The sequence below is a fragment of the Hyperolius riggenbachi genome, chromosome 3, assembly GCF_040937935.1.
Source record: "Hyperolius riggenbachi isolate aHypRig1 chromosome 3, aHypRig1.pri, whole genome shotgun sequence".
NCBI lineage: Eukaryota > Metazoa > Chordata > Amphibia > Anura > Hyperoliidae > Hyperolius > Hyperolius riggenbachi.
In genome coordinates this window covers 308,691,069-308,718,030 of record NC_090648.1, presented here as the reverse complement: position 1 = coordinate 308,718,030, position 26,962 = coordinate 308,691,069, and the positions used below count along the sequence as shown (strand labels likewise).

The window sequence follows — 26,962 nt, the reverse complement described above, 5'->3', positions numbered from 1 at the left end:
GTAGCCATCATTGCGGATGGGCAGCAGGGACACTGAAGAGGACCAGGGCTGCAGTGAGGGACTGTGACTGCTGCTCGGGGACAGAAGTAGCCCTAGGTGATTAAAAAATAGATTTGCATCGGAAGTCCTTTAAAGGAAACCTTAAAGTGTACCTGAGTTGTGTACTGGTGTATTTATACTTACCTGGGGCTTCCTCCAGCTCTTTGAGGTGCTCCCTCGCTTTCTTCTCCGGCCGCTTTGTTGTCTTGTAATATTACACAACCCCCTCCTGGTAATCTGACCAGTCGCAGCCAGTCATGCGCTTCTGCACATGCCAGTTTCCCTCACCATTCCCTCTCCCTGTTGTCCTTCTCTTCCTTCTTGTCCCTCTCTGATATCCATTCAGCAGCTGTTCCCTCTGAAAGTTGCATGTGCCTCCTGAATTGCGCTCCTGCTGCCAGGAGCAGTCTGCGTTTGCGAAGTTGCTAAAAATTGGTACTGCGCATGCGGGGAACATTTCCAACTGTGGAAGCATGACCGGGGAGGCGTGTGGCCATGCCTGGTCCCTCACCCTCTGCAGGGGCCTAAGGCTGAGCTGTCCCTGTGCTCCACAGCCCCCCTTAAGAGTAGTACTCACATGTCCCCGATCCAACGGACAATCTCTCTGCTCTCCTCAAGCTAAGCGTAACTATGATGACTTTCCTGTCGCTTAGCCTCCAGATACCATGGTTACTCCCAGCGCAGCCGATTCCATGATAAGCGCTCTCCTATCTCCCTCACTGCTTCCCCCTACTGCTGGCTTTTATTGATCACATCATTACGTGACACCAGCATTAGGAGGAAGCAGGGAGAGGAGGACGCTTATCATGCAGGTACCCAGGATGATGTAAGTTGAATGCTGCTGTTCCCGCTGTGGGGAGTGGGGAACCAAAGGAGCCACAATGGGGGGAACACAGGAGCCATGGGGGTGGGGCACAGGGGAGAACAAAGGTGACACAGGGAAAAAAAAGTAAAGGACATGAGGTGACACAGAGGGAGACAAGACAGAGGGGGACAAAAATGCACAGGGGAATAGGTGACATAGAGGGGGACAGAAGAGGCACAGAAATGACAGTGTTCTTAAGAACAGATTTAGATTAAGAACAAACCTACATTCCCTATTTCCTTCATTAACCAAGGACTACCTGTATTTCACAAGCCACTTTATTAGGTATGTCTTGCTAGTACTGAATATATTCTTTTTTGCCATCAGAACTGCCTTAATTCTTTATGGCATTCCTCCGAGATTTTTGGTCCATACCGACGTGCCATGCAGTTGGCTCCACCCACATCATGTCATGGTCACACACATTTTTGTCATTTTCCGTATCCACCCAAGGGACTCTGGGTTGCATTTTCTCCCCCAGGCCAAAAGGTCCCAGTCCTCTTCTGCTCTACATGCATTATTCAGTAGATACGTTTTGTTTTAGTAGACAAGGCACACTTTATTGAGGGGGGAGCAGGATTTAGTCGGACTTTAAATTAGGATGTCTGACCAGGGGTGGCTATAAAGCACAATGTTTTAACCTGTAGGGCACATTTTACTCTAACCTTTTCTAAGTCCCTCATTTCTCATCTGAAATATGGGCTTGTGAGAATCTAATCCTGTCACATTTTGGCAGTCAACCTACAATTTACAGGACATTTTTTAGTGGACATGGCAAGACTTGCATATTTTTCATAGCCATCATTAACTGACACTTATGCTGCTTATGAAAGATGACAAATGATATCAAATGGAAATCTTCCAGCTCTTGGCAATAACCCCAAAGGTGATAGTTTTAGAGCTGTATAAAGGTCAAGCATATCAGGCAAAAGTTATTATCACTTGGTTCACCTCTTCATAAAGCCTGACACAATTAACATTCATTTACAAAAGAACTTAAATCATTGAAATCACTGTCATATTTCAGCTATGATTAATGTACTGTCATTCTATAAAGTATGAGGTTTAATCGGCAGTTGAAAAGTTTAAACAATATTCTCAAGTATCTATGTTTAAGAAAGAGTAATATCATCCTTAATGAAATAAACGTAAATGCAGCATAAGTGATGATGATCTATTTAAGGTGTATTCCTGTCACTCATTAATTAATTTTTAAGAAGAGCCTGCCAGCCTAATGTCTATCATTTTTATAATGACATTCATCTGCACTTCAAACTACCCTTAGCATAATCTATAGGGCTTTATTCATGCAGCTGCTCTGCTATAGCAGTGCAACCTAAATTCAGGGAGGCCGATACACGTGGTCCTGCAGTGTAGCATGCCTTCCTTAGTTACGTACACTTTCTACATTAGCAACGCGCGTTTCTTTAAATGTCGGGTGCTGTTGTGCCGCTACTATGTTAATTAACATAGTTACTAACGTAGTAACAGCCACGCTAGTGAAGTATTGCTGTCACGCTACTTCACAGAAGCAGCCGGCATTTAAAGGGAAGGTTCAGGGAGGGTGGGTAAAAAACAAAAATCAATTTCCACTTACCTGGGGCTTCCTCCAGCCCGTGGCAGGCAGGAGGTGCCCTCGCCGCCGCTCCGCAGGCTCCCGGTGGTCTCCGGTGGCCGACCCGACCTGGCCAGGCCGGCTGCCAGGTCGGGCTCTTCTGCGCTCCAAGGCCCGGAACTTCTGCGTCCCACGCCGGCGCTCTGACGTCATCGGACGTCCTCCGGGCTCTACTACGCAGGCGCAGAACTACTGCGCATGCGCAGTAGAGCCCGGAGGACGTCCGATGACGTCAGCGCGCCGGCGTGGGACGCAGAAGTTCCGGGCCTTGGAGCGCAGAAGAGCCCGACCTGGCAGCCGGCCTGGCCAGGTCGGGTTGGCCACCGAAGACCACCGGGAGCCTGCGGAGTGGCGGCGAGGGCACCTCCTGCCTGCCACGGGCTGGAGGAAGCCCCAGGTAAGTGGAAATTGATTTTTATTTTTTACCCACCCTCCCTGAACCTTTCCTTTAAAGGGATGTGCATTGCTAATGTAAGCAGCGAGCATAACTGAGGAAAACATGCTATGCTGCAGGACCACGCATAAAGTTCCTCCCTGAATTTAGGTTGCACTGCTGTCATGGAGCTCACGCTGCTATAGCAGCGCAGCTTCATGAATGAAGCCCATAGTTACTCATCTCTTTCTCTCTCTCTCCCTTGTGCTCTTTACCCCTCTCCTTTTAATACAAATTATGATCTTGCAACAAGTATTATAGATTAGAGAATTATTATTACTAGGGGCGTTGTTCAGATTCAGATCAATGTTAAGTTTGACCCTAATATGGCTGTTCAAATTTGAGCCTTCTGAACCCTAAAACTTGCATATTTGATAGTAGAATTCTGCCTCCAGTCAGGGATCCTCTCCTCCACCTTGGTGGTGGCAGTAAAAAAAATCAAAAAGACCTTGTAGTTTTTGAGAAAATCGATTTTACAAAGTTCAGGGAAAAATGGTTTTTAACCACTTTACCCCCAGCGGTACGAATTTCTCCGCCCCTTTTTTCCCTCCTAAAAAAAACAGGGACGGAGAAATCCGTACCTTCCGCGCTACCGCCGCTGTCCGCGCTCCCGCCGCTCGTGCGCGCGCACCCGCCGCTCGTGCACGCCGCCGCCCGCTCGCCCGGAGATCAATGAACGGGAAAATCCATTCCCGTTCGTTGATCTAGCCCCCGCAATGATCTGCTGCTTCTTTCAGAAACAGCGAGATCATTGTGCGTCTCCCAGCCTCCTACTGCTTCCTGTAAGCGTCCTTCCGGACGCTTACAGGTCGCATGTAAACAAACACTCTGTGGCCATCTTGTGGCCAAATAGTAAACTACACCCTAAAAGCATTTTACATATACAAACATTACATTTACACAATAAATTAACTCATTACCTCCCACACTCCCCAATTTTTTTTTTTTATTGTAATTAAAAAAAAAAAAATACAATAAAAAAAAACATAAATAGTTACCTTAGGGACTGAACTTTTTAAATATTTATGTCAAGAGGGTATAACCCTGTTACTTTATAAACTATGGGCTTGTAATTAGGGATGGACGCAAAACTGAAAAAAATGCACCTTTATTTCCAAATAAAATATTGTCGCCAAATATTGTGATAGGGACATAATTTAAATGGTTTTATAACCGGGACAAATGGGTTAATACATTTCATGGGTTTTAATTACAGTAGCATGCTTTATTTAAAAACTATAATGGCCGAAAACTGAAAAATAATATTTTTTTCCCACATTTTTTCCTATTTCCCCATTAAAACACATTTAGAATAAAATAATTCTTGGCATAATGTCCCACCTAAAGAAAGCCTAATTGGTGGCGAAAAAAACAAGATATAGTTCATTTCATTGGGATAAGTAATAATAAAGTTATAGACGAATGAATGGAAGGAGCGCTGAAAGGTGAAAATTGCTCTGGTGGTCAGGGGGTAAAACCCCTCAGTGGTGAAGTGGTTAAACTTGGTAAAATTACATTTTGCTGCAGTAGACTTTCTATACTGAGTTCCAAACTTTATATACTGTAGATTTTCAAAATTTTAAATAAACCGAACACTTGAATTCCTTGTCAACCATAAAATACTGGTATAGCCAGAATTTGGATCTAAGACTTAAAGAAGCGCACATTGTCCATGATATGGGGTGCTCTGGAAGAGAGGATTGACAGAGCCTCAAGAAATGTAGATCTGGCTTGATTAGTGAAAACATAGGGGTCATCTTATGGATAAGCTTAAATATCTGCATCTCACTCTCCTCCTTTGTGAATATGCAGAGTAGTCACTGCAGAGCACATATATCTTATCTAGTGCAGGGGCCCTTGTCTCCTCCTCTACTGCAGACAAGGGGGTACAGCAACATCTCTCTGTAAGCTCCCAAATGTCTTGTTGCATGCATCAGGAGCCATAAGGATGCTGCTGCACATTAAGTGGCTGCAGTGAGGAGGAGACTAGAGGACCTGGCACTGGAGTAGGTACATCTGCTCAACTGCAGCTGCTCTGCATATTTGGATGGGGCAGAAATGTGAGCTTCCTTTAGATAAAGAATATAAAGGTCACACTTAAAGTGGAGGCAGGTCATTACAGATTCTGACAGCACTGCCTATTATAATGGGGGAGGGGGGGAACAGATACTGGCTGCATTTCTTACTAAGTGAGATGGGGCAGGGTGGACTAAAAGTGGACTTACAGTCCAGGATATGTGGTAACTATGTTAACCTTTAACCAGCCACAAACCTATAACAACTAAAAAAACTAGAAAGATTGGCGCCAGAGATAATTTTCAAAATTGTGATTAAAAGACAATTTTAATACCATATAATATTACAACTGTGTTTAAAACGGGAACAATTCAGATACAGTGGATATGTTGTATCACATTGTCTTTAACCCATTCGCGTTTCATCGTTTTCACTTGAGAAATGTTCACCTCCCATTCATTAGCCTATAACTTTATCACTACTTATCACAATGAACTGATCTATATCTTGTTTTTTCCGCAACCAATTAGGCTTTCTTTGGGGGGTACATTTTGCTAAGAGCCACTTTACAGTAAATGCATTTTAACAGGAAGAATAAGAAAAAATCGGAAAAAAACATTATTTCTCAGTTTTCAGCCATTATAGTTTTAAAATAATACATGCCTCCATAATTAAAACTCACGTATTGTATTTGCCCATATGTCCCGGTTATTACACCGTTAAAATTATGTCCCTATCACAATGTATGGCGACAATATTTTATTTGGAAATAAAGGTGCATTTTTTCCGTTTTGCATCTATCACTATTTACAAGTTTAAAATAAAAAAAATATAGAAATATTTCATCTTTACATTGATATTTAAAAAGTTAAGACCCTTAGGTAAATATTTACATGTTTTTTTTAATTGTACTGTTTTTTGTTTTTTTTTTATTAAACATTTTATTTGGGTATTTTTGGGAGAGTGGGATATAAAATATAGTTTTATAATGCAATTGTGTGTTGTTTTAAAAAATTTTTACTTTTAGTTGTAGTTTTACTTTTTGGCCACAAGATGGCGGCCATGAGTATGTTTACATGACGTCACTCTAAGCGTAACACACGCTTAGAGTGACGCAGAGGGGAGGCAACGGCCAGAAAAAGCACAGCTTCCGAGAGAAGCTGTCGCTTTTTCAGCGGGGAGAGGAATCAGTGATCGGGCACCATAGCCCGATACATTGATTCCGTGGCTACCGGATCCGTGGCCGGGAGTGCGCGTGCGCGATCGGCCGCGGGAGCGTGCGGTAGCGCGCATGGTTCCTGGACGTAGTTTCTACGTACAGGAACCAAAATAGGTTAAACTATGTTGCACATAAGTTTTTCAAAATTTCAAATTCAAGCAGTTCAGGTTCAATGAACAGGTGGAAATGGTACAGTAGTAAACAGTGAACTGCTAGAGGTTAAAAACTGGTGTAGTTGCACAAGACTGGAAAATAACATACAAGAATTATACAAAATGGGCTTTTTTCAGGTGTTCTACAATGATGGCAGTTGACCCAGCCTTGAAAGTTGCTGCTATCAATTTCTACAACTTTTCTTTATTTCTTACAACCCACTCTGTTGGCATAAACGCAGTGTTGGAGCACACTGTGGTACCATACCCTCCTGAGCCTTATTTTAAAAGGATTGTACTGCAGAAAGTAGTGTGTTGCCATAAAAATGGTGAGAAAAGGGCAATTAACTGTGGAAAAGAGACAGACCATTCTAACGTAAAAATGTAGGGCTTTTTTTATGAATTGTGAAGAAAGCCAATGGTCTCTATTACAACACTTCTCATAAATGTCCTATTTATCACCTAATTGATAAAAATCATCTTTCAGCACATTTACGAGCAAAATAATCACTCAAAGTAATCACTCATTTATATTACAGACAGTACATCAAATGATCTTTGAAATTGTATTGCACCTAAAAGATGATGTTTCCTGCCACACCAAGGGAACCTATACAAATCAGTAAAAGCACAGAAAATAAAAATAAAGGAGAGAGTAGAACAGAACAATTAGGAACATTGAGTGGAGGAAACTGAGATGTTGGAGAGGGGGTGAAAAACATGCAGAGAAAAGAAAAAGAAAGGAAAAATTTAAGTTTGGAAACATTGAAGAAAGGGTAGATTCAATTAAACTGGAAGACACAGTTTTGTATCTTTATCAACAGTTTTTTTTCACTGTTTTTCTAATAACTATTTGTCAGCTGTGATCTCTATGCTGCTGACACCTAGTCCTACATACAACAATGAAGCTCATAGCACGAACATAGAAGATTGTGTACAAGTCAACTTTTTAGTATTTTGTTGGCTCTGTTTCTGACAAGATTAGCTGCATGATTGTTTCAGGTGTGTGATGTAGACACTATTGATGGCAGAATGATCAGCAGGACAGCCAAGCAACTGGTATTGTTTAAAAGGAAATAAATATGGCAACCTCCATATCCCTCTCACTTCAGGTTCCCTTTAAACTGAACCTCCCTAAGTCTAAACTAAGTGCACTCAGTGTTAACTTATTTGATATTTTTTCTTGAAATAATGTTCTCAATATTACATGGAGATCTACATTGCAAGAGGAAACCTCGTATGAGTCCCTATAGTGAGTATCCATCCGTCAAAGGAAAATGGAAAAGAAGTCTAGCTTTAAGGCCACGTGTAAACTTCTGATTCCTTCAATGACATACACTGTCATCAAGCACTGCCTCAGGCATTCCGCTAATGTTTAATTTTCTTTTTCTTAAATTAATTCCAGCAGTATGTCTTGATGTTTTTTTTTTTTTTTTTTCTGTTGCTAGGTTATTCAGAACACTTCACAGGGAGTTTAAGTTTCTGGATGGCATTTTTACTTCATTACCATTTCTTCTGAGATTATTTTGCAGCTTATAACTGTTGAGTGCTTAATTTAAGAATCACAGATTGATACATCTAAACATTAAGGGACACAACTTTTTTGGCTTGTTTCATGGCTCTGCATGAATAATCTATTCAGTTCTTGTGTGTTTGTCATTGTTTTCCAGCTACCTTTGGCAAATTCCATTAACTATTGCAATAGGAAACACCAGCCACATCTCCCCACAGACAATTATATGGGTATCAAACAAATCAGGTGAGTACATTATGATGTCCACTATTATAATCTGTAAAATAAAAGCATACATTATGTTCAACACAATGTTCGTGTAATATTGGCTTCCCTGAGGCCGGTTTCACACTGTTAACCATCGTTAGCATTGAGGTGCAATGTGAGGGTCGCATCACACCGCTAAAAACAGCCTTCTGGGATTTCCGCGTTAATACACTGTAACCCCCATCCAGCAGCAGGCCAAGCAGAAAGTGAGGCTCTCTAGAGCTCACTTCCTGAGGCAGAAGTGTTTGATAAAATACACTTCCATGCATGTGCATGTGCGAGTTTAAAAATATATGCATCGTCATAGGTTTACTTGACTTTCGGTCCACCGCACATTGCCGTGCAAGTTGATGGTAACGTAGGAGTCCTTAGGCAAGACTCCCTAACACTGAAGGGTGGCCTCTTGAGCGCGTCCCAGTGGTTGCAGCTCTTGAGCACTTTGAGTCCTACAGGAGAAAAGCGCTATACAAATGTTCAGATTATTATATAATTAATATAAGGTATATGCTTGCGTCAGGTTGCAGTGATTTCGTCACTTCTGCTGCATCGTGGATGGCTCCATAGATTTTCAGTGGTGTAGCATTGACCTGTGGTAAAAACAGTCCAACGCACCGTGCCAGTGTGAAGGGAGCCTAAAAGAAATACAGTTGTTTAGAAGCTTACTGTATAACATATTCTGGACAGCAGTAGTGGGCAACGTAATCCATAACACATGGAGCTAGCTTAATACCAATTATCTAACAATTATTTTATATTAGTCTACAGCTACAAATATGACCTTGCTTGTGAGGTGTGGGGTTTTTTTGTGTGCAAAATATTGATGTTTTATGATGCCACTCCTTAATAACATAGCTTCATTGAAGATCCTTTAAGAAGGTACCCCACCACCTTGTTTTCAGTACTAGAGATGGGCAAAATCATTCATTTTTGCTCTCCCATTATTTTTGCGAAAAAGGAAAAATTTTGAGATAATGTATTACTTTTTTTGCAAAATATATTGAAAACAATGGAGAAAGAGAAAATGATAGTTTGAGGAGCATCAAGACTCCCTTTAGCATGCATAAAACTTCCTCCATTTCTGTGTACCCAAAAATTGGCACCACCTTTGTCAGTTTGTTGGTCCACTATCTCTTTAAAAATGTTGCAGTTGTTGCCAGCATTTTGTTTTAACTCTGTACTTTCATTATAATCTTCTTACTAAAGTGCTAATAATATTTGCAGATGCTGTGTGTGGGTATATGGTCTGGTGATGAAACATTTTGTAATCTAAAGAAAGCCAGTCCCAAACTTGCATTTTAGAATATATCTAAGATAAGAAATGCAAGTTCAATTCATCATTGATCAAATGCTCATTTTAAGCATGTAATTATATATAATATAAAAACACGATTTTTAAAATAGACACTTTAGCTTATGCCTATTGTTCTATAAGGTTTTTAAGCAAAAAAAACCAAAAAACTGTTTTTTACATTTTTGTCTATAAGATGTACAAGATAATTCTGTTGCTACCTAGATATAAGTTTACACATATTCTCTTTTTGTATTTCAACTTTTGGTATACCAAATATGTGAGTGTTATACATAATATAGGTTAATTCATTTTGCACCAAATGAGTGTGAGTACATCTATTTCTGTGGCTAAATGCTTTGTTTTCGTGATTGCCATTTTAAATAGTGAATTTAAAGTAATTACATCAAAATACATTTGGTCTATACATATCATAAATAGATCTTCAGTTTTGTCAATTCAAAAAGGGGGGGGGGGGGGGGGTTGAACATACTTGTAAATTAATTTTAATTTGTTTGTTGAAGGAAATGCATATTTTACAGCCAATTATTTAGTTTTACCATTATTACAGTACAATGGGCTCTGTTCATAAAACTTCTCGTAAATGCCTTATTTATCACCTAATTGATACAAAAAATTCAGTATTAGTTTTCTTACCTTAATTATAGTATATTTTTGCTCTTTGGAAGCTTTAAAAGGTAACAGGTGAAAAAGCTTGAGTCATGCCCATTGTGTTTAAATGCTCATGATTTTAATATATTCTTTTCTTTACAAATCAAACTGAAAAAGAATAGAATGCACTGTGACTAGGCTAGGTATCACAGCATTTTCACAAGCTTAGCTTGTCGCATTGTTTTGGAAGCCAATTCAATTTACAGAGCTGTACTAGTTGAATCTCAGAGACTTAGAATCTCAGAGACTTAGCTTACTATAAAGAATAACAAATAGATTCAAACCAAATCAAAAATAGCATTATTGGCATGGCCACGATTCATACAGTTATTGCCAATACAAGCGGAAATGGCATGCATGGAAGGGGGTGGGTGGGGTTTACAATGGGTACGTAGTCCGTGAACATTTTTAGGTTTAAAATTCATGTATGCTCCTCTGTTTGCTGTGATATAGTGTGCAGCAATTTTCTTCTCCTAGTAGAATGTAGAGTTTTCCCTTAACCTCGAATCTGTGAAATTCTGGAAATAGTTCCAGACTGAAAAGAAGGAAAGAAGGTTTCCCTTGTTGCAGTATATTTGGGTCAGTGTAGCAGGAAGTGATTCTCATCCTAAAGAGTTTTCTGCTAACAGTGTGGCATAGTTTATTCTCCCCAGGTTTGATGCGTGTCAGTGTTAAATCCGCCACATGTTTTATGGGGCGTGCATGAAAGCTTATTTTTTTGCAATATGCTTTCCCACACGTGATCGCATCGGCCACAGGAAGTGAGCATTACTTCCTACTCAACCCGGCTGCCAGATGGGGATTACCGCCTACTAACGCGGTAATCCCTGAAGGCCTGTTTTTGGTGGTGCAGCCCCCAGGCCACACTGCACTGCTAACGCCAATCCATAGTCTGAAGCCAGCCTCAGGATTTGCCTCTCTTGATAGTTTTTTGGAGACTTTCCAGGTATGGGGCTATTTTATATTCTCTGTGCAGCGACTGGTGTATGGTTAGCTTTTAGTTTTTTATTTCACTACTCTATTTATCTACATAGTGCTCTTTGACTGTGGTTTGTTTTATCGGAGTTATTGTTAGGACCTATAAATCTGGGTTTGTAGGAAGCATAGAGTTGAGCACTTCTTTCAGGGCATATGGCTTTTCTTGGACTATATTGTGCAACATGGCTTTGTAGTGGGGTGAGTCAGGGATGCTGTCCTGTAGGTGGGCCCAGTAGGACTGCACTCCCTCTTGTATCTAAAGCAGTAATGGAAATCTACCCAGCTCAACAGGCAATGTTATAGAAATAGCAGCATTGTGTGTGCTGCATATACATATGTCGGTATTGTAGCAGCAGCATGGAGTTTACAATGTATCACTTATAGTGTCCATGTAATTTCATACAGATGCTTAGTGTATATGCTTACTATTACGCTATTTCCAAAAGCTCATTAGACTTCTCTTAAACATTAAATTACAGATTACCCATGGCCATTAGCAATCAGAGAGTGGCACTGTGATATACTCTAATACTCCAGTTGTTCAACATGTGTTTTTGTTTACATATCAGCAGCGCTAGAAGGAAAAGGAATTGTGGGTATTCTAAATGCCTTAGTCCGAACACATTTAGGATAAGGCCACTGCACTGATGACCTTTGTAATAAAGATGTTTTACTTGCATAATTTTGTGCATAATTTTAATGAAAGTATTTTTTTATGAAACATTTGCAAACAGGAAAGCATGTTTGTTGTTGTTTTTTTTTTCAGTGAAATTGGCTCCAGCCACTCTTCAGCACAGTTCAGCTCTTCTATAAAAGCTCTTATGCAAATTTCAGGATATACAAATATGTAGTAAGATGATGCACCATTCATTAAAAAAAATCCACCAGCTCTTTAAGGAATTATGTAGGTGGACATATATTTGCATTCTTTGTGAGAGAACTCCTTTACCCTTAATTGATCCTTAGATTTGGTCATTGGGTAGGAGGTGCAAGACATTTTATACAGCTCAGATGAAATTCTTCATATTTGTTTAACAGTGTGTATCATTATGTTATCAGTCTAAGAAAGTGCAGCAGAAAAATATTAAAGAATGTGCAACCTAGAATTGATTAGGGAAGAGCCAGAAGCATTTGCAAAATTATTTTGCCACACAAATCTAATTTTCACTGCTAGAGAAGTTTTCATAAAATTCTATTTTTTTTCATTTTCCATAAACTTTAAGCCTTTTTGGTTTTATTTTAAATGTTATGTTGCTGTCACCTACAGTGAGTAGTAGAAATGTGAAATTACTGATAGAGATGTTGAGAACGGTTCGCCAGCGAACGGTTCCAGGCGAACTTTGGGGGTTCGCGTTCGCCTGGACCAAGCGAACTTTTGCGGAAGTTCAATTTGCCCCATAATGCACTATGAGGGTCAACTTTGACCCTCTGCATCACAGTCAGCAGGCACATTGTAGCCATTCAGGCTACACTAAGCCCTGGAGCCCCACCCCCCCCTAATATAAGGCAGGCTCCGGCAGCCATTAGCCTCACTCGTGTGCCTGCTAGAGAGTGAGACAGACTAGGGACAGCTGCTGCAGACTTGTTCTTCTAGGGACAGATTAGTTAGGTTCTTGGCTGCTTAGCTTGCTCCTGGCTGATTATTATTGCTTTTATAGCACCCCTCAACAGCTCTTTTAAGAGCTCATCCTGTACTTTTTTTTCTGTGTGTCAAACTGACACTTTTGTTGCATGCACAGCCTTGCTAATTCATAGTGTGTGTGCCGCTGCCAGCAGCCCAGCACATTCAGTGACTACCTGTGTGTGTGACAGGGAGCTGCACATTGTACTACCCAGTACTGCATATACCCAGTACCTGTTGAGTTTACTTAACCCACCTCATCACTGCATATACCCAGCTTTGTGTTGAGTGAACCCAGCACACTGCATCTAACTTACTGTTGTGCTGAGTGAACCCACCTCACTGCATCTACGTACCTTTACTGTTCAGTGAACCCAGCTCACTGCATCTAACTACCTGCTGTGTTGAGTGAACCCACCTCACTGCATCTACGTACCTTTACTGTTCAGTGAACCCAGCTCACTGCATCTCACTACCTGTTGTGTTGAGTGAACCCACCTCACTGCATCTACGTACCTTTACTGTTCAGTGAACCCAGCTCACTGCATCTCACTACCTGTTGTGTTGAGTGAACCCACCTCACTGTATCTAAGTACCTTTACTGTTCAGTGAACCCAGCTCACTGCATCTCACTAACTGTTGTGTTGAGTGAACCCACCTCACTGCATCTAAGTACCTTTACTGTTCAGTGAACTCAGCTCACTGCATCTAAGTACCTTTACTGTTCAGTGAACCCACCTCACTGCATCTAAGTACCTTTACTGTTCAGTCAACCCACCTCACTGCATCTAACTACCTTTACTGTTCAGTGAACACACCTCACTGCATCTAACTACCTGTTGTGTTTAGTGAACCCACCTCACTGCATCTAAGTACCTTTACTGTTCAGTGAACCCACCTCACTGCATCTCACTTCCTGTTGTGTTGAGTGAACCCACCTCACTGCATCTAAGTACCTTTACTGTTCAGTGAACTCAGCTCACTGCATCTAAGTACCTTTACTGTTCAGTGAACCCACCTCACTGCATCTAAGTACCTTTACTGTTCAGTGAACCCACCTCACTGCATCTAACTACCTTTACTGTTCAGTGAACACACCTCACTGCATCTAACTACCTGTTGTGTTTAGTGAACCCACCTCACTGCATCTAAGTACCTTTACTGTTCAGTGAACCCACCTCACTGCATCTCACTTCCTGTTGTGTTGAGTGAACCCACCTCACTGCATCTAAGTACCTTTACTGTTCAGTGAACCCACCTCACTGCATCTCACTACCTGTTGTGTTGAGTGGACCCACCTCACTGCATATACCTAGCATCCCCCCTGAGATGGACAAAATGGACAAACCAGGTAGAGGAAGAGGTAGAGGCAGACCCAGAGAAAGGCCACCAGGCACCGGCAGGTCTGTGCGAGGTGGTGTTGCTGTGATTTCATGCGGACCTGTCCCAAAATACAGTGCTCAGAAGAAGGCACGTGCCATCACTTCCCAAAATTGTGAGGACGTGGTTGAGTATTTAACACAGAAGACCTCATCTCCCTCAGCCGGTGCCACCAGCGCTAGTACAAGCATCACATCTGCTGCATTTAACACTTTGCAGGAGTTATTTGGTGGTGGTGAAATCACTGATTCACAGTCACTACTGCAACATCAAGAAGAAGGCACAGGTACACCACCTCATACGTCTGAGTTAGGTGGCAATAGTATGGACGTAACATGAGGAGGGGGATGATGAACCACCTGAAGTTGGTGCAGTTGAGGTGTCTGAGGAAAGCGAAGCTGGGCAGGAGGATTATGGTGACGATTATACGGATGCCACGTATGTTCCCAGTAGAGGAGATGACTAGGGGGACAGTTCAGAGGGGGAGTCAGAGAGGAGTAGGAGGAGACCACTCCATGATAGAAGCAGAGGGAGCTCGTCCTCAGAAACAGCTGCGGGCAGTGTCCGGCGCCATGTATCGCCAGCTATGGACAGCCAGCCAACATGCCCTTCAACGTCAGCTGCTGATGCCACCGTAGCGCCATCACCCCAAGGGGGCTCAGTGGTTTGGAAATTTTTTAACATGTGTGTCTCAGATCAGAGCAAAGCCATCTGTTGTCTCTGCCAGCAAAAATTGAGCCGTGGAAAGGCCAACTCTCACGTAGGGACAAGTGCCTTACGAAGGCACCTGGAGAGAAGGCACAAACAGCTATGGCAAGAACACCTGAGGAATAGAGTGGGGCCGAATCTCCGATTTTAGGTTCGCGAACTTCCGCGTAAGGTTCGGTTCACGTAAAAGTTCGCGAAGCGCAATAGACTTCAATGGGGATGCGAACTTTGAAAAAAAAAATTATGCTGGCCACAAAAGTGATGGAAAAGATGTTTCAAGGGGTCTAACACCTGGACCCCCAGGTGGAGGAGTGGGATACATGCCAAAAGTCCCCGGGAAAAATCTGGATTTGACGCAAAGCAGCGTTTTAAGGGCAGAAATCACATTGAATGCTAAATGACAGGCCTAAAGTGCTTTAAAACATCTTGCATGTGTATACATCAATCAGGTAGTGTAATTAAGGTACTGCTTCACACTGACACACCAAACTCACCGTGTAACGCACCGCAAACAGCTGTTTGTGTAGTGACGGCCGTGCTGGTCTGGTGCGCACCATGGCGAGAGTGTAGGTTTTGGTGGCTTTACAGCCCATACGGTCGCCTGGCTGATGTAGCTGAATGACAGAACAGTGACTGTCCAGCTGATCAAATTTGGTCTGACCACAATGAGGCAACGACCTTATTATCGTGGGTGTTCCCCCCGAGACACTCATCTAGGCGCCAGTCATTGCTTCATTGTGATACGCAAGCCCCTTCACCAGGGCAAGGTAATGATCACGAAGGGGAATTGGCACATGTACATGCCTTTTGTTTAGTTGTTGCAGCTGCAGTGCAGCCAGAAAAATTAGGCAGGCATGTACACGCACCAGAAAAATTATTACAGCGGCCGCTGCTAGCAGCGGCCTGAAAAATTCAGCAATCCGCCTGGAGTCCCGGACCCTGTTGGTGGTGGCGGAGAAGGTAGTCAAGCGGCCTGCAGGCAGACATGCTGTGTGGAGGGACTGGGAGCGACTTAGTCTTCTTGAGGCAGGCCAGGTAGCCAGTCACACGGCGTGCAGGCAGAGATGCTGTGTGTGCGGGGACTGACTTAGTCTTGGGGCAGGCAGCAGCCCTCCGGGATCCATGCCTCATTCATTTTGATAAAGGGGAGGTACTTAACAGTTTTGTGACTTAGGCGACTTCTCTTCTCAGTGACAATGCCTCCAGCTGCGCTGAAGGTCCTTTCTGACAGGACGCTTGCGGCAGGGCAGGAGAGAAGTTGGATGGCAAATTGGGACAGCTCTGGCCACAGGTCAAGCCTGCGCACCCAGTAGTTCAAGGGTTCCTCATTGCTGTTCACAGCAGTGTCTACATCCACACTTAAGGCCATGTAGTCGGCTACCTGCCGTTCCAGGCGTTGGTGGAGGGTGGATCCGGAAGGGCTATGGCGAGGCGTTGGACTAAAGAGCGTCCGCATGTCCGACATCACCATGAGATCGCTGGAACGTCCTGTCTTTTACTGCGTGGACACGGGAGGAGGATTAGTGGCAGTGGTACCATCTTGGCGTTGTGCTGTCACATCACCCTTAAAGGCATTGTAAAGCATAGTTGACAGCTTGTTCTGCATGTGCTTCCACCTTCAGGTGAGTTGGTAACAGGTCCGCCACTTTGTGCCTGTACCGAGGGTCTAGTAGTGTTTCCACCCAGTACAGCTCATTCCCCTTGAGGTTTTTTATACGGGGGTCCCTCAACAGGCAGGACAGCATAAAAGATGACATCTGCACAAAGTCGGATCCAGATGTACCATCCATCTCCTCTTGCTCTTCCTCAGTGACGTCACGTAAGTCAACCTCCTCCCCCCAGCCGCGAACAATACCACGGGAAGGTTGAGCAGCACAAGCCCCCTGCGACGCCTGCTGTGGTTGTTCTCCTGCCGCCGTCCCCTCCTCCTCCTCCCCCAAAGAAACACCTTGCTCATCATCCTCTGAGTCTGACTCGTCTTCTGCACACGACTTCTCTTCTTCCTCCTCCTCCCCCCTCTGTGCTGCCGCAGGTGTTGAGGAAACAGCTGGGTCTGATGAAAATTGGTCCCATGCCTGTTCCTACCGTAACTGTTCCTGGTCACGCTCATTCACAGCTTCCTCCGCCACTCTACGCACAGCACGCTCCAAGAAGTAAGCGTAGGGAATCAAGTCGCTGATGGTGCCTTCACTGCGGCTCACCAGGTTGGTCACCTCCTCAAACGGCCGCATGAGCCTGCATGCATTTCTCATCAGTGTCCAGTTGTCGGGCCAGAACATCCCCATCTTCCCAGACTGTTTCGTTGTACTGTAGTTGTAGAGGTAATGGGTGACGGCTTTCCCCTGTTCTAGCAGGCAGGAGAACATGAGCAGGGTCGAATTCCAGCGAGTCGGGCTATCGCAAATCAGGCGTCTCACCGGCAAGTTGTTTTTCCGCGGAATTTCCGCAAAGCGTGCCATGGCTGTGTAAGACCGCCTCAAATGCCCACAGAACTTCCTGGCCTGCTTCAGGACATCCGCTAAGCCAGGGTACTTTGACACAAATCTTTGAACAACTAGATTCATGACATGTGCCATGCAGGGTATGTGTGTCAGCTTCCCCATATGCAAAGCGGCAAGGAGATTGCTGCCGTTGTCGCACACCACGTTGCCTATCTCCAGGTGGTGCAGGGTCAGCCACTCATCCACCTGTTTCTTAAGAGCAGCCAGGAGAGCTGCTCCAGTGTGACTCTCCGCTTTGAGGCAAGACATGTCTAAGATGGTTTGACACCGTCGTACCTGGCATGCAGCATAGGCCCTGCGGATCTGGGGCTGTGTAGCTGAAGAGGAGAACTGCCACTCAGCCAAGGAGGAGGAGGACAACGAAGAGCATGTAGCAGGAGGAGAGGAGGTGGCAGGAGGCCTGCCTGCAAGCCGTGGAGGTGTCACAATTTGGTCCGCTGCGCCCTGCTTGCCATCGTTCACCAGGTTGACCCAATGGGCTCTGTACGTAATGTAGCGGCCCTGCCCGTGCTTGGCAGACCAGGCATCCGTGGTCAGGTGTACCCTTGACCCAACGCTCTTCGCAAGAGATGACACCACTTGCCTCTCAACTTCACGGTGCAGTCGGGGTATGGCCTTTCTAGAAAAATAAGTGCGGCCTGGCATCTTCCACTGCGGTGTCCCGATGGCCACAAATTTACGGAAGGCCTCAGAGTCCACCAGCCGGTATGGTAACAGCTGGCGAGCTAACAGTTCCGCCACGCCAGCTGTCAGATGCCGGGCAAGGGGGTGACTGGCCGAAATTGGCTTCTTCTGCTCAAACATTTCCTTCACGGACACCTGACTGCTGCTGTGGGCAGAGGAGCAGGAACCGCTCAAGGGCAGAGGCGGAGTGGAGGAGGGTGCCTGTGAAGGTGCAAGGGAGAAAGCGGCAGAAGCAGATGATGCACCTGAAGGAGGAAGAGGAGAAGGAGGGTGACTTTTCTTTTGTGTGCTGCTGATTCTTTTGCTCAGGTGGCCATCCCATTGCTGTTTGTGACTTTTCTCCAGGTGCCTTCATAAGGCACTTGTCCCTACGTGAGTGTTGGCCTTTCCACGGCTCAATTTTTGTTGGCAGAGTGAACAGATGGCTTTGCTCCGATCTGAGGCACACACATTAAAACATTTCCACACCGCTGAGCCACCCTGGGATGTGGGCACTATGGGGACCTCAGCAGCTGATGCTGAAGGGCAAGTTGGCTGGCTGTACATAGGTGGCGATACATGGTGCCGGACACTGCCACCAGCTGTTTCTGATGAAGAGCTGCCCCAGCTTCTTTCAGCAACTTCTCTCCTCCTACTACTCTCTGACTCCCCCTCTGAACTGTCCCCCTCTTCATCTCCTCTATTGGGAACATACAGAGGATCCGTATCATCGTCATCATCGTAATCATCCTGCCCAGCTTCGCTTGCCTCAGAAAAATCCAAACATGCACCATCAGTAGGTCCTTCATCCTCCTCACACGTTACATCCATAGTGTTGTCGCGTAACTCAGACATATGAGCTGGTGAAAATTCATCTGGCTGTAACAACAATGGCTGTGCATCAGTGATTTCACCACTAAATAATTCTTGCGAAGTGTCAAATGCAGCGGAAGTGGTGCTAGTAGTAGCGCTGGTGGCTGAGCAAGATGAGGTGTTCTGTGTCGCTAAATACTCAACCACGTCCTGACAATCTTGGGAGGTGATGATGGGACGTGCCTTCTTCCGAGCACTGTACTGTGGGCCAGGTCCACACGAAATTACATTTACACGACCTCGCACAGATCTGCCGGGTGGCCTTCCTCTGGCTCTGGCACTACCTCTCCCTTTACCTGTTTTGTCCATATCGGGTATGCACGGAGTGGTATATCACACTGCGTGCACTCACGTAGGTAGGTGGGTTCACTTAACTGCACAGGTATGCGCACTGATGCGGTGGGTTCACTGAACAGAACAGGTATGCAGTGGCGGGTTCACTGGACAGAACAGGTATACAGTGGCGGGTTCACAGAACAGGTATGCAGTGGCGGGTTCACTGAACACAACAGGTATGCAGTGGCGGGTTCACTGAACAGGTATGCAGTGGCGGGTTCACTGAACAGTACAGGTATGCAGTGGCAGGTTCACTGAACAGAACAGGTATACAGTGGCGGGTTCACTGAACACAACAGGTATGCAGTGGCGGGTTAACTGAACAGGTATACAGTGGCGGGTTCACTGAACAGAACAGGTATGCAGTGGCGGGTTCACTGAACAGAACAGGTATACAGTGGCGGGTTCACAGAACAGGTATGCAGTGGCAGATTCACTGAACAGGTATACAGTGGCGGGTTCACTGAACACAACAGGTATGCAGTGGCGGGTTCACAGAACAGGTATGCAGTGGCGGGTTCACTGAACAGAACAGGTATGCAGTGGCGGGTTCACTGAACAGAACAGGTATGCAGTGGCAGGTTCACTGAACAGAACAGGTATACAGTGGCAGGTTCACTGAACAGAACAGGTATACAGTGGCGGGTTCACTGAACACAACAGGTATGCAGTGGCGGGTTAACTGAACAGGTATACAGTGGCGGGTTTACTGAACAGAACAGGTATGCAGTGGCGGGTTCACTGAACAGAACAGGTATGCAGTGGTGGGTTCACAGAACAGGTATGCAGTGGCAGGTTCACTGAACAGGTATACAGTGGCGGGTTCACTGAACTGAACAGGTATACAGTGGCGGGTTCACTGAACAGAACAGGTATACAGTGGCGGGTTCACTGAACAGAACAGGTATACAGTGGCGGGTTCACAGAACAGGTATGCAGTGGCAGGTTCACTGAACAGGTATACAGTGGCGGGTTCACTGAACAGAACAGGTATACAGTGGCGGGTTCACTGAACAGAACAGGTATGCAGTGGCGGGTTCACTGAACAGAACAGGTATGCAGTGGCGGGTTCACTGAACAGTACAGGTATGCAGCGGCAGGTTCACTGAACAGGTATGCAGTGGTGGGTTCACTGGACAGGTATGCAGTGGTGGGTTCACAGAACAGGTATGCGGTGGTGGGTTCACAGAACAGGTATGCAGTGGTGGGTTCACAGAACAGGTATGCAGTGGTGGGTTCACAGAACAGGTATGCAGTGGCAGGTTCACTGAACAGGTATGCAGTGGTGGGTTCACAGTACAGGTATGCAGTGGTGGGTTCACAGAACAGGTATGCAGTGGCAGGTTCACTGAACAGGAATGCAGGTATCCAGTGGGCTCACTGAACAGAACAGGTATGGTGGGCTCACTGAACAGATCAGGTATGCAGCCAGGAACAAGCTAAGCCTAACTAATCTTTCCCTATGAGAGACAGTCTGCAGCAGCTCGCCCTACTCTCACTAACGCAGGCACACGAGTGAGCGTAATGGCCGCCGCTGCCTGCCTTTTATTAGGGGGGGGGGGAGTGGCTCCAGGGGCTAGTGTAGCCTAATTGGCTACACTGGGCCTGCTGACTGTGATGTAGAGGGTCAAAGTTGACCCTCATGGTGCATTATGGGGCGAACCGAACTTCCGCAAAAGTTCGCCTGCGGGACACGAACGCGAACCACTGAAGTTCGCATGGAACCGTTCGCAGGCGAACCGTTCGACCCAACTCTACTGAGGAAAAGCTGCACCCAAAAGACAAGCCACCCTCCTTCTCCTCTTCCTCCTTCAGGTGTATCGTCTTCATCTGCTTTCTCCCTTGCACCTTCACAGCCACCCTCCTCCACACCGCCTCTTTCCTTGATCGGTTCCTTCTCCTCTGCCCACAGCAGTACCCAGCTGTCCGTGAAGGACGTATTTGAGCGTAAGAAGCAATGTCTGCCAGTCACCCTCTTGCCCAGCGTCTGACAGCTGGCGTGGTGGAACTATTAGCTCGCCAGCTATTACCATACAAGCTGGTGGAGTCGGAGGCTTTCCATAAGTTTGTGGCCATTGGTACACCGCAGTGGAAGATACCAGGCCACAATTATTTTTCACAAAAGGCCATACCCAAACTGTACCATGCAGTTGAGAGGCAAGCGGTGTCATCTATTGCGAAGAGCGTTGGGTCAAGGGTCCACCTGACCATGGATGCCTGGTCTGCCAAGCACGGGCAGGGCCGCTACATTACATACACAGCCCATTGGGTCAACCTGGTGACCGATGGCAGAAAGCAGGGATTACGTGGCTGCGCAGCGGATCGACTTGTCACACCTCCACGGCTTGCAGGCAGGCCTCCAGCCACCTCCTCTTTGCCTGCTACCACCTCTTCGCTGTCGTCATCCTCCTCCTACTCCTCCTTGGCTGGTGCCGTGATCTCCTCTCCAGCTACACAGCCCCCACACCCCAGGGCCTATGCTGCATGCCAGGTACGATGGTGTCACGCAGTGTTAGACATGTCTTGCCTGAAAGCGGAGAGTCGCACTGGAGCTGCTCTCCTGGCTGCTCTTAACAAACAGGTGGAGCAATGGCTGACCCTGCACAAGCTTGAGATCGGCAACGTGGTGTGTGACAACGGCAGCAATCTCATTTCTGCGTTGAATTTGGGAAAGCTGACACACATACCCTGCATGGCACATGTGCTGAATCTGGTCGTGCAAATATTTGTGTCCAAGTACCCAGGCTTAGAGGACGTCCTGAAGCAGGCCAGGAAGTTGTGTGGGCATTTCAGGTGCTCTTACACGGCCATGGCACTCTTTGCAGACATTCAGCGTAGAAACAACTAGCCGGTGATTTGCGATAGCCCGACTCACTGGAATTCCACCCTGCTGATGTTCTCTCGCCTGCTAGACCAGGAGAAAGCCGTCACCCAGTACCTGTATCATTACAGTACAAGGACACAATTTGGGAGGATGGGGATGTTGTGGCCCAACAACTGTAATGTATACAAGGAGAGGGGAACGAGCACCACTATCAAATAAATGATAATAACTAAGTGATAATGAGGTCTAGGTGTGCTGTGAGCTATAGAATTGGCATCAACAACTAGAAAAAAGACTAGCCCATAAAGCACCACACTGAACCAAAAATGCAAGAATATATGAATGAGTCATCTTTATTAATCATCATGAATAAAAACATGAAATAAAAACAAAACCAGTGGTCTGGGGTCCCTACCAATATTAAATGATGAAAAATATGGTTACACTAGCACTGATCAGTGGTACAAAGAGATAATATTACAGTGCATAGTGATGAGAAGGATAATAATGGTAATACAATAAACTCTCACTAGTGCCAAAAAATATAGAAAAAAATCCAAAAACATGTATGGGTAAAAAACTAGCCCTAGTACAAAAAAGCTACGAGGTGGTGACAATAATAGATATTACAAATAAAGTGACACATGCCAGGTATCAATGATAAATTGTGCAACACAGCAATAGGATGAATAAGCGTATCATAATGAAAATCAATCCAATACAAAAATACAATGGAGTGATGAATAAATAAGCAATCAGAGTATATACAATATAAAGTGACACGTGCTGAATAGATGTACATATGTGTACATATGAATCCTGCGTGAGCAATAACGAACAAGTGGAGGTGGTAAAAACCAAAAATATATGCCTGAAGTAGTGAACAAGAGTAGAAGTATGAAAAGTCACAAATACTCACAGCAATGGCACAGGAGGCTCATCAGAAGCGGGTGTTTCCCGCGAGGTGCACTAAGGTTTTCCGTGCGCTTTGGGGTCCCCTCCATTTTTCACTCTCCTGTGCCATTGCTGTGAGTATTTGTGACTTTTCATACTTCTACTCTTGTTCACTACTTCAGGCATATATTTATGGTTTTTACCACCTCCACTTGTTCGTTATTGCTCACGCAGGATTCATATGTACACATATGTACATCTATTCAGCACGTGTCACTTTATATTGTATATACTCTGATTGCTTATTTATTCATCACTCCATTGTATTTTTGTATTGGATTGATTTTCATTATGATACGCTTATTCATCCTATTGCTGTGTTGCACAATTTATCATTGATACCTGGCATGTGTCACTTTATTTGTAATATCTATTATTGTCACCACCTCGTAGCTTTTTTGTACTAGGGCTAGTTTTTTACCCATACATGTTTTTGGATTTTTTTCTATATTTTTTGGCACTAGTGAGAGTTTATTGTATTACCATTATTATCCTTCTCATCACTATGCACTGTAATATTATCTCTTTGTACCACTGATCAGTGCTAGTGTAACCATATTTTTCATCATTTAATATTGGTAGGGACCCCAGACCACTGGTTTTGTTTTTATTTCATGTTTTTATTCATGATGATTAATAAAGATGACTCATTCATATATTCTTGCATTTTTGGTTCAGTGTGGTGCTTTATGGGCTAGTCTTTTTTCTAGTTGTTGTGGCCCAACAACTGGACACTGATGCGAAATGTATGCAAGGTCATGGAGCCCTTTAAGGAGTTGACCAAACTGGTGAGTCGCGCTGAGGGCACCATCAGCAACTTAATCCCCTACGCCTACTTCCTGGAGCGTACCATGCATAGAGTGGTGGATACAGCTGTGGAGAAGCGTGAACGAGAACAGTTATGGCAGCAGGAGTCGTGGGAGCGATTTACATCCGAACCCGATGTTTCCACATCACCTGCGGCAGCACAGAGGGGGGAGGAGGAGGAGGAGGAAGAAGAGGAGTCATGTGGGGAAGGAGAGGAGTCAGACTCTGATGATGGTGATGAGGAAGGTGTTTCTGTGGAGGAGGAAGAGGCGGCGGAAGAAGAACAACCGCGGCAGCCGTCGAAGGGGGCTTCTGCTGCTCCACGTTGGCTGCATCATCTGGGGACCTTATTCCTTACCCTTTGACAAAGATTTCGAAACAGCGCAGTCAGGGTAATTATCTGTGCTTTTCTGGACAATCTTCTTGTTTAGCACCTAACGCTGCCAGTAGTCTCCTGTACTTTACAGCAGATGCTTCTCATTCATTTATTGTATATTACTGATAGCAGCCAGTTCACAGCACGGATTGTCTATTGTTTGATCTTCCTACTATGTATGCCTTTGTTGTCTAAAACCTACTAATGTTTTGCATACCACTGTTTGGGCTGCACTTTGTTGTCCAGAGCCCACTGTTTGTATATTACATGCTACTTTTGAAGTTTTTTGCAAACAATACAATAAGATTCAAGCAACTTTACTGTCTGGTGTGCCAGTCATTATTTGTATATATGATTTAGTGTAAGACCTTTTTAGAGGTCTGGTTTACTGACTGTAGCACCCTTTTGTTACATTTCACTTGCCAATTGTGAAGGTGTGCATAACTATATCTATTTAATGGCCACGCTACTAGACCCTCGGTACAGGCACAAAGTGGCGGACCTGTTACCAACTCAACACAAGACGGAAAGGATGCAGCACTTGCAGAACAAGATGTCGATGATGCTTTACAATGCGTTTAAGGGTGATGTGGCTGCACAACGCAATCAAGGTACCACTGGCAGTAACCCTCCTCCTCCCAAGTCCACACAGGCAAGGACAGGACGCTCCAGCTATCTCAGGGTGATGTCGGACATGCGGACATCCTTTAGTCCAACTCTTTGCCATAGTCCTTCTGGATCCACCCTCCACCAACGCCTGGAATGGCAGGTAGCCAACTACCTGGCCTTGAGTGTGGATGTAGACACTGCAAAAAGCGACGATGAACCCTTGGACTACTGGTTGCGCAGGCTTGACCTGTGGCCAGAGCTGTCGCAATTTGCCATACAACTTCTCTCTTGCCCTGCTGCAAGCGTCCTGTCAGAAAGGACCTTCAGTGCAGCTGGAGGCATAGTCACTGAGAAGAGAAGTCGCCTAATTCACGACAGTGTTCAGTACCTGACCTTTATCAAAATGTATGAGGAATGGATCACGGAGGGCTACTGCACGACCGAAGACTAAGTCAGTCCCCACACACAGCATCTCTGCCTGCAGGCCGCTTGCCTTCTCCGACACCACCAACAGGGTAAAGGACTCTAGGCGGATTCCTAAATTTTTAAGGCCGCTGCTAGCAGCGGCCGCTACACTAATTTTTCTGGTGCGTGTACATGCCTGCCTAATTTTTCTGTCTGCACTGCGGGTGGCTGCAACAAAAAAACAAAAGGCATGTACATGTGCCCATCCCCCTTCGCGATCATTACCTTGCCGCGGTGAAGGGGCTTGCGTATCACAATGAAGCAATGACCGCCGGCTATTTGAGTGGGGGTGGGACACAAAAGATAATAAGGTCGTTTCTTCATTGTGGTCAGACCAAATTTGATCAGCTGGACAGTCACTATTGTTCTATCATTCAGCTACCACAGCAAGGCGACCATATGGGCTTGAAAACCGCCACGGCCTACACTATCGCCACGGTGCGCACCAGTCCAGCATGGCCGTCACTAGGCAAACAGCTGTTTGTGGTGCGTTACACAGTGAGTTTGGTGCATCAGTGTGAAGCAGAACTCTAATTACACTCCCTGATTGATGTATACACATGCAAGATGTTTAAAAGCACTTTAGGCCTGCAATTTAGCATTCAATGTGATTTCTGCCCTTAAAACGCTGCTTTGCGTCACATCCAGATTTTTCCCCGGGACTTTGGGCAGGTATCCCACTCCGCCATGCCCCCCTCCAGGTGTTAGACCCCTTGAAACATCTTTTCCATCACTTTTGTGGCCAGCATAATTTTTTCTATTTTTCAAAGTTTGCATCCCCATTGAAGTCTATTGCGGTTCGCAAACTTTTCCGCGAACCGAACCTTCCGCGAAGGTTCGCGAACCGAAAATCAGAGGTTCGCGACATCTCTAATTACCGACAGGTTTTGGGCTCGTCCATCTTTTCATGGGGGATTCTCAGCATGGATTTATTCTTTATAAAGACATTCCCTGAAAATTATTAATACAAAGATGCTGGCCAGCCTCCCTGCTTGCTGCACACTATTTTGGCAGTTGGACAGAGCAACTACCATTCACGAAGTACTTTAAAAAAAAAAAAAAGAAAACCCTGAGAACCCCCCATGAGAAGATGGGCTAGTCCAAAATCTGTTGGTAATGTCAGATTTCTACTACTTACTGTAAGTGACAGCAACATAGGAGAAAAGTAATTTATGTCTCGTTTTACTCTGGGAGAAATGTACTTCTTATTTCTATGTGTTTTAAATTTTAAGATTTTCGCGAGAGTTCCTCTTTAGTTCATTTGACTTTACTCTTGAGTTTTTTTCTCAGAAAATCTTTTAACACCTTGTTAATAGAATGCATATTACATTTTTTTGGCTTTAAGTTGCTTTAAATTTTGCCTAAACTCCAAAGTGAACAAAGCAAATTATAATCAGATTGATCTAATGTGCCTACTATTCATATAGGGCTTGCTTCATTCATTTTACAGTGGTAAAGCAGCGAGAATTAAACTGACTTTAGCGCCCTAATGATATCAACATGAGGTCATGACAGAGTGGGCATTCTACACGCGCTACAGGCAGCATAGCGTGTGCTCCTTAGCAAAGGCTGCTCCTTGTGAAGTCTCATACCTACACTACCATGATAAATCACTAGTGTGGCACTACTACATTAATTAACGTAGTAGCTGCCGTCACTTTCGCGTGGGACTTCACAAAGAGCGGCCATTGCTAAGGAGTGCATGCTACACTGCCTGTAGCATGTGTAGCGTGCCCACTCTGTCATTACCTCATGCTGATATCATTGGGGTGCGTAAGTTCAATTAAG

The 26,962-nt window shown here is 44.9% G+C and overlaps 1 protein-coding gene across 1 annotated transcript in view; it reads left to right on the top strand.

Moving 5' to 3' along the window:
* The window catches only part of TRHDE (thyrotropin releasing hormone degrading enzyme), a 909,658-nt gene that overhangs the window by 702,339 nt on the left and 180,357 nt on the right, over positions 1–26,962 (top strand). Inside the window, exon 10 of the mRNA XM_068272747.1 lies at positions 8,010–8,098. Within this exon, the coding sequence (XP_068128848.1) occupies positions 8,010–8,098 (89 nt within the window). The remainder of the gene's footprint in view (positions 1–8,009; positions 8,099–26,962) is intronic.